The 9,072-nt window shown below is 39.8% G+C and overlaps 1 protein-coding gene across 1 annotated transcript in view; it reads left to right on the top strand.

The window, feature by feature from the left end:
• Positions 1 to 7,773, top strand: part of EMCN (endomucin) — a 52,685-nt gene extending 44,912 nt beyond the window's left edge. Inside the window, exons 11-12 of the mRNA XM_063423023.1 lie at positions 4,723 to 4,785; positions 6,026 to 7,773. Coding sequence (XP_063279093.1) covers positions 4,723 to 4,781 — 59 coding nt within the window. The 3' untranslated portion in view covers positions 4,782 to 4,785; positions 6,026 to 7,773. The remainder of the gene's footprint in view (positions 1 to 4,722; positions 4,786 to 6,025) is intronic.
• The last annotated feature ends 1,299 nt before the right edge of the window (positions 7,774 to 9,072 follow it).

Here is a 9,072-nt window from a genome sequence, read left to right on the forward strand (position 1 = left end):
CACCCTCTCTGCCACGGCGGGTTGTTCAGATCCTTCTGTCGTGCTGGCAGTGGTGAGGAGCAGTTTGCAGGAAAATGGTGAAGTGTGTGGCAGGGGAGCTGCAGCACGTTGCAGGTGCTGGAGCCACTGGCCCGCACCAAACCCAGCCACTGTTTCCTGCTTAATGCTGTTCTCCAGCATCTTTCTTTTAGTTCAGCATGGTAAAAATAGACATTTTGATTCCTATGTGTCTGCAGAGGTAGTTTTATACTTTTATAAAAGATAGGCTTCAGCAATCAGATTTTAAGAAAAGCTTGCTTTATTTCTTTGCTCCAAATCTGATTGCCACTCACAAACAATTTCTCAGCAGCAGATAAATAACAGCACAACTAATTTCTTCTTATAGACAATGTTATCTGAGATGCAGTACAACCTATTTTTTATGTGAAAGACTGTTTCTTCTTTCCTTTTTCTTCCAGCCTTCCCAATAATGTCAGAAGGCTTCACCCAGGTCAAAGACTTTCTGTACTCATAGTACTCAGTCTGTACTCTCTTTTATGTCATGATGTTCTACAGTGTATGTGTATTCTGAATAATATATTCAGAATGTGGAGGGGTGGGAGGAGAGGGAAAATTTGAGTGAGGTTAATACAAGATCCTTCCACAACAGTGAGACAAAGAAATGTTTGTTTCAGAGCTTCAAAACTGACCTTATTGCAATCTGTAATTTCAGCTGATTTTACCCATTACTTATTCACATACATTGGCATCAGAATGCAACACTAATGGTTGGAAATTACTATATTTGTGAGTGAAAAAACAAAACAAATATTGCACAAGTGAAATTTTAATTAGGAAGAAAACACTGCATTTTCACTGCAGTACTATTTCTTTTTTGGTTACCTTTCAGTTTGGAAGAGCCCTCAGTAGCTGTGTACTAAGTTTACTTTCCATGCACTTCAAACAAATAGGTAGAAAGGTGAGGATTTATGAGTACCTTTTTTTTTTTTTTTTTCTTGTACATCCTCTTTGTCTTTATCCTTTAGAACCATGACCATGTTTTAGAGGAGGAAGCGTGCAGGGTGTATTGGATCAGGCCCAGCGCCTACACTGCCAACTTCTTTGGGTGGATCAGTGACAGAGGCTCCTGCAGAAGTGTTCAAAGGGTGCCACGTGGAGGCTGTGTGTATGAAAGACCAGTGCTGTACTGTGCAAGCTGCTAGAGCACTGTCTCCTTTAGTATTGAGGCTAAGGAGCTATCTGTACCTGCTAGGATGCTGGATCTCTCAAATCCCAGCACAGAGGATTTGTTAGAGGGTGGATCACATGAGATGAAAGGAGGTGTGACAAACAGGAAAGGAGTCCAATAATGTGTCCTACACCACAGTCTTCCAGCAGCCTGTGGCTTGGAGACATCCTTAATCTGGCTTGTTATCACTTGGTGTTTCATAGTTTTCAGTGGCTTTTAATTCCACAAATTTCTCTTGTTTGCTGTGGTACCTGCAGAAATAAACCTGACAGTTTAATCACAGATCTGTCTGTTTTATGATAGTAATAGTTAGAGACTTCATGATGCCTATGTCTTTGTTTTTGCGATCCAGTCTCAGACAAAAAATCAAAAAACAGCTGCAACACTGGAAGATGAGAGAGAGAATAAAGGGTGTAATGGCAGGCTTTGCATGTCAGCTAAGACTTCCATGTCAGTATCTGATTTCTTTTTCCAAATATTCTGAGGCCTCTTTTTCAAACTGTGTATCATTTCTTCAGTTTTTGTAGAAGTGAGTGATACATATGAGGTTGGCTTCTCACTGCCCTCTGCCAATCTATCTGAGCTCACAACTCCTCCTCCATCAGGAGAGGTGTCACATGGCAGGACCACAGGTAAAGGGAATCATGTTGCACTTGCAGCTGTGCGGTTGGCAGCACTTTAACTGCACCAAGTACTTTCTTCCATTTCCCTTCATCTCCCATTTTTCTGAGGTCACTCACTTACTTTTCTAGGTAGAAAAACGTACAGTGAATTTCAACCCATTATCATTATCATAGTTGCCATCAAATTGGATCAACTAATACCTTATGCAAGATACTTATTACCTATATAATGAGAAGCTGATGGTTCAAGTTTCTCCTGATACCTTCCATCTCCTGGTACATAACACTAGAGTTTGTGTGTCATTCTTCTCTAAATGCATAATCCAGAGTAAATAAAATCCCACTTTTTCACTGATGATGTTGTGCAGTAATTTTGCTCTTGTTGGTATATTTTGTGGAACTATACCCTTTCTCTTTCAATGATGGCCTCAGGTTGTGTCAACAGTGTTTAGATTGGATATTACAGAAAAATTCTTCACAAAAAGAGTTGTTAAACATTGAAACAGCCTGTCTAGGGCAGTGGTTGAAGTTACATTACTGGAAGTGTTCAAAAAATGTGTGGATGTGGCACTTGAGGACATGGTTTAGTGATGAATATGGAGATGCTGCTGGGCTTACTGTTGGACTCAATGATATTAAAGGTCTTTTCAAACTCAAGAGTTCTATGATCCTGTAACAATCTTCAAAGGATCCACATAATGTATGTGGACTGGTTGAGCACCTCCACTGTATCCTGTATTTTCTCAATCAGCAAAAAATTCAGTGTGAAATAATTTCTTCAGTCTATTAAAATGCCATCTGTTTTAACAAACTGCAAAACACAAGTATTTGTTTTTCATTTCCCTTATGAGAAGCAAGGTTTAGTCCATTTGTTTTGGTGGGTGATGATCTGGGGACAAGTTTGGAGTTTTTCAGTCTTGGAATCTATTTGTGTCAGTTAAGGCTGTTTTGAGATCAATATAAATGTCTGCTTACTTGCGGCTAATCTGAATGTTCTTGATTTGCCCTTTGAATTGCAACAGGATATTTAGCAGAACATCAAACTGCTGAGTCATTGAACTCCAAAATCGACCTGGACACTTCTCTGTGCAGTCTCCATGTGTACTGCAGCCCTGTATCTAAATCCATCCACTACCCTTTTATCAGTTTAACAGACAGCATCTGTGACTACTTCTTCTCCAGTGTATAATCATTGTCTCTTCATCACTGAATTGTTGACTGACACTAATGATTACAGACCCTACAAATCAAATATCTTCAGGCACAGTTGGAACCATGGAATATCGATAAGTTGCTTCACAAGGCTTGCAGGCTGCTGCCCTCTTGGAAGTGCAGAGGCAAAGCAACGTAGAACATCCCTGCCTGCATCCATCCCTTTACCAGACACCGATATTGTGGGGGGATGCTGCCCCAGGCAGTGGCTGGGGGCAGTTCACTGTTCCAGGGATAAGGTGTATAGCACCAGGAGATCTATGTAGGGCATGTGAGTGTCTGTGTGCTGCTGTCTCAGGGTCTGCAGAGAGGCAGAGTCACCCCTCTGGAGCAGCCACCACTGCCAGCAGGTGCCTCTCAGGCACTCTGCCTTCTGCAGCCAGTGCTGCTCCCCCATTCCATATTCTGATCCACGGTCTATTGGCATGAATCCGATGTTATCCAGGGAGCTATCTTACTCTGGAGTCTGCCCTTAGACATGTTATTTACCTGGGGTGCTTCTATTTCTATATATTTAACAAGGAATGTTGAAAAGTGCAGAAGGAAAAATAAAAATGAATGAGAGTTCTTGAAAATCTTGTTCCTTTGCTAGTATAAAACTGTGCAATATTTGAACTGGTTTGCTTTATTTTAGCTTTTTCTACAGGATTTCTATCTGACAAAACCATTTCACCTACCAAAAATATGTCAAGATGTTCCAGTTTTTTCCTTGCAGAAACTTGTGCTTTCCTTTGCTCTACCTGAAATTTGACATAAGAGCTTCTGAAACTCCATCTTAGCAACACTAATATTTTTTTTTTTCAAAATTGAGCACTTGGGAAGTGAACACCATTCCAGCACACTATTGTTGAACAGTTTTCAGCAGATACCAAGTCTCCTACTCATCTCCAAAAAGCTGCACTAAATTAAAGAGCCTTTTTTGCTGTGAAGAAAAACTGTCTGAAAACTACTGATAAGTCTTTTCCATTCTCTTCAGGAGTGCAACTATTTAATTTGACTGCTAATTATTTAAATGCCTAATCAGTTATTTTTTTATAATCCTAATTTGTATTAGAAATTGCAACCGAAGGCCATTGATCATTTGTAGGTTTTTAAGACATATTCACTTCTCCTGCAATGTAATACATCACCTCCTTGCCTCTCATGTGGGCATGAGGAATTGTCTCCTGTAGGTGAACAAGGAAGCAGAAGAAAATATTTGGGGTTTCCTGTCCTCGTGGCTGTTTTCATGTGTCACTGGCTTCTTCAGGGAAGGAATATTGAGAACAGTGTGAGGTTCTTAAATATTCATCCTTCCTCTTTAGAGGAACTGAGTTGACATCAATGTTACTGGCAAAAAATAATTTTATAGTTCTATCTTCTTATTTTTATAATTCAATGTTCTAGTCACAGCTATAAGTTAATTAAAGGCTTATTCCTCTTCAACCCTCTTGAGAACTGCCTGGGAAAATATGTTGTGACAGTAACCCACCATTTATCAGCAAATCACAGGGGAAGAGTGGTAAAAATCTATTTTGTGGACAGTTTTTGCTGTTAAGTAAATCTGAAAAGGAGATTGGCTAGTTTGTACACTGGTCAATGATGTATTCCTGCTACTCATTTCCATGTTTATCTGTCTTTCCATGTTTATCTGATGCAAATGCATTTTCTGTTTCTTAGGAGAGCACTCATCTCACGGGAAGAATAAAACTAGGCAGCTCTTCACATCTCAGCAATAAATATGTAAGTTTATAGCCTTTGCTTTCCTTCATGCAACATTAGTGTTTGTTAGTCCCTTTAATACTTTTTAGTATCAGTATTATGCCATGTAATTTAAAAAAGGGTTAAAAATTCAAGCCAAAAAGAGAAATTCCTTTATTTGGCAGCAGCCTCAAGGAAAATGGCTTAGACAAAGCTCAGCTGGAGCACCCCATCATGACCAGATTCACAGGCAAACTGGGGGGCTGAAGGAGCTGCCAGCTCACAGAGGCAGACCTTTATAGGCAAGAGCATATGACTTTAACTTTTCAGCATTTCCTGGATGTAAAGCCCTGGGTGAATTTTCTTTCTGTTTGTGTGAGAAATAACAGATTTTTAAGAGCAGATACCTATATAAACACAGAAATTTGGTGCCCAGAATTCTTTTACTCCTTTTTTTTCTTCCATGAAAAGTTTGAATCTTTTTCATTTCATGCAAAAGCCAGCACTTTAATTGAGGTGGTTTATTATGGCTTGAAATCCTCAGTGATTAACATACATAGCAAATGTTGGATGGTATTTTTATGTGTGAGAGGGCAGAGACCATCAGAACACCTCTGAAAACCAGTTGTTAGGTGCTGCATTTTACTTCATGTATGAAGCTTTCTCAGTCACCACAATATCCACTTCCCATGGAGTGCTTCTCTCATTTGTGGAGAACTGTGGAGACTTACGGTTCTTTGCTGAGGGAGAGAGAAGGAAGCAGCTGTGGAATCAGCTGCTCTATCCTGGTCACACAGGAGGTAGGGGACAAGGATGGCCCGAGGAACTGGGTGTCACAGCAGGCATGGGATAGACCAACAGAGGCTCTGGCAAAGCCCAGACTCCCATCAGCAGTGTGGAATGAAGCCCCTCTAGAATGGGTCCCATCACCCTCCACTGAGAAATACCTGTTTGACCAGAAATGTGAAGAATATCTTTGATGGTTTTGACCTATACTCAATTCCCCTAGATAGAGACTGAGCTTTCTTGATGCCAATAATAAGGACAAAATGTCCTCCTTTGTTCCTTGAATTAGAGCAGCAGAATAGAGTCCTACCTACAATTCTAAAAACCCAGAGATGATTCAATTTGTGTGGATCCAGGACAAGTCCTGCACAATGAATTTAATCCTTATTGTCTATCCCATATTGGATTTATTCTGTGTCTTCCATTTTAGCTTACTCTTATGTTCCTGAACAACCTTATCTGGAATAATAATCTTGAGACACTCTTATCATTTCAGATGTGAGGCAGCCTGTTTTAACACAATATGCAGGAACATCTCATCAAAGTTGTGTTTCAATGGGAAATGTGGAGAAGCTGAAGCTATTTACCATCAGGACACTTGTGGTTACGACCAGATTTTGATTCCTAAATCTCAAGCATCTCCTTTCCCTTCTGGAATGACATGTAACTTTTTTGATGGCTTAATAACTGGTATAGCATGTATATTTATTTTTTTCACATACAGTAAAAGCAGGGAAACAAGAGAATGTAAAAACAAAATGGGTGAAGATAATGTAAAGATTTGATGACGTTTGCATTGTAGCTACTAAAAATGTTTTCTGCACACACAGGAAGGAATATGTCAGCATACTTTGTTGAATTTATGGTAACTGGGGATATTTTAAATGTATGTAGCAGAATACAAACAGGCCCGACCCTTGAAACAGGACTGGGCAAACAGCCACTATGAAAATTAATTCAGTGATTTGCATGAGACTCCTCACTGTAGCACATGCTTTGCTTGTCATAAATGTTTACAGGGTGGGATGCCTGCCATACTGAAGTGTGTGCTTCTTTTCTGTAAAGGGAGTAATGCACCTTGCACTGAGGCTCTTTGAAATTCTGTAAATTACTGAGTATAATCCTTGCAATGTAGCAGGCAATAGTTGGTTTTCACCTGTTCCGTGGCTAATTGCATTATGTGTGCTACAAATATGACTCCCATATAGCCTGGGGCACACAGTGGAAATCAGCAAGGTAAGCAGTTTCACAGATGAACCTTCTTCCCTGTGTTCTGAGTAATGCATGGAATTCCTGTGGGTTATTGAATAACTCTGGAAGCTCAAAGAGTGTTTCAAGTGCTAATTACAGACACTGTTAATTTGTACAGAGCTGGCAGTTCCAAAATATCAAGTAGTGCTTCTACCTGCATGTACCCTACCTTTCTAGAACTATAAGTGTTTGAAAGTTATATTAATGTGAGCACATACTCAGTCTCAATCCACTGTCTATAGCATTCCAAGAATTACCTTTTTTTAAAACTGGGAAATACAAGAAGACAACTGGTGGTCTAAGTGCAGGACCAAGATCCAGGTCAATCATCTGAGTTTTGATACCTATTGATACAATGCTTTTGAGGAGCTTTTCTCTCTAATTTCCTTCTCTGAAATATTAAAACTTGCCTAGCACTATGGTAAGAGATCGAGCAGATTTGTAAATTCATGTCCATAGAGAAAGCTGAAAATGTGTGAAAGCTGAAAATTATTTCCCTGTGCTTGGCCGTTGCTCTTACATCTGCTTTGGTGGGTCTGAAAATCTTCTGTCTCAGTGGCACCATGAGAGACTTTTGGTGAAGCTCGATAAAAGATGGGGAACAAACAAGTGTCCATGCTGCAGCTGAACTTATGTGGTTCATTCAGGTATTCCTGGATCACTTGTGTTCCTCAGGAGCAGAGAAGTCTTGGATGCCTACTTTGCAAAGGTCAGGCCATATAAAATATGCTAGCTGGCATCTTAAACTATTCTGATTCCTGATTGATGAGGTTTCCTTCAAAAAAAAAAGCTGTCACTGTGGATTTTCATGTTGATTAAAAACCCAAGGTGTTTTGTAGTGTGTTGTATCATAGTGAAAGACAGTATAGAAAAGCAGAGAAGTATTGTGAAATATCCATTTGTATTTTTGTGCAAAATCTGTTCTACCATGAAACTACCATGTTGTGTCAAGAAAAAAAAATACTGCCTATTAAAATTTATTATCTTTATTAAGTAGCTATCCTTTTCTGTTTGCAGAAATGCAATCCATTGCCCATGTCTAGCACAACAGTTGTCCATTACTCCACGTTCCTGTTTCACAGAATGAGGTGGACCCTTTATGACAAGCCTGGAGATCAGACATTAGATGTTCTGGGCTTGGTGGTGGCAGGGGCTCCTCGAAACCTTGCAGAAGGCATGCTGGAGGTGGCAAGTGGAAACTCCTCCTCATTACAATCAGTGATGGGGAGAGGACAGGCCTCTGCAAATCCTGATAATGGAAAAGTGAAAAACAACAAAACAGGGAAGGTGTTTGGGCTCTTCATGATAAGGGGCATTGCAAACAACCAAGCACTCATTGGAAGGCTGGGGAACATCTCTCAAAGAGACTGGCTTGTGCTGAGTGTGTATGAAATAAAAGAGGTGAGTTTAGTGGACAGCAGAAATAAGAGCCTGAGATCCTCTTAACCCCTGAAATGACAAAATTTGTAGTAAAGGGAGACATACAAACTTCCATTCTTGTTAAGAATCACAAGGGAATTGATGTTTGTATGTAGGAGAGAAGACAGATTTGCTTGAAGGATATCTGTAAAGCACAGGATGGATTTGGAAGAATATTTGGGGTGGTTTTCTTCTGAAAAGTTGGAGGTGCTGTAATTGCCTTTAATGGAAGGTGATGAACTGTCTGCAGAGAGAACTCAGTATTTAAAGAAGCTACATGCAATGGCTCAGGTAGATGAAAAAGAAATAAAAAATCAATTTAGGTGTCTGGCTCAACAGCTCCACTGTAATACATCTCTGAAAGAGCCACTGGAATTTTTCTAGTCACTAGTATGTAAAAAAACCCCCACAAACGTTAAAGTTGGTCCTACACTGTGAGGTTTGTCTATATGAGAATACTAGGAAAATGGATCTACATTTGTAAAAGCCTTTTCACCAAAGTTTGACTAAATCTTCTGTGGACAGTCCCATCTAAATTTAATGTTCTTCAGTTTCTGTATCCTAATTTGCTAAAGAAGTGAATGACATCCACTCACTGTGGAATGAACATGCCCACAGAAATGTAATTAAACTTGATCTGCTTACAAATTAGTTCAGCTCATGAGTTACTTGTTAAACAAGGTTGTAAGTTGAGTATATGATTCTGATCTACATGTTACAATCCAAGACTACAGAACATATTTGGCTGGCAAAGACTTTGGGCTATCATTAATCACTGCCAGCAAAATGTCAGCAATGTCAGCAGGGCTCAGCTTTGCCAAGAGAAAGTGTTTTCAGCACTTCTTATCTCACGCTTAACTTTGGAAGGTGAGT

The sequence above is a fragment of the Prinia subflava genome, chromosome Z, assembly GCF_021018805.1.
Source record: "Prinia subflava isolate CZ2003 ecotype Zambia chromosome Z, Cam_Psub_1.2, whole genome shotgun sequence".
Lineage (NCBI taxonomy): Eukaryota > Metazoa > Chordata > Aves > Passeriformes > Cisticolidae > Prinia > Prinia subflava.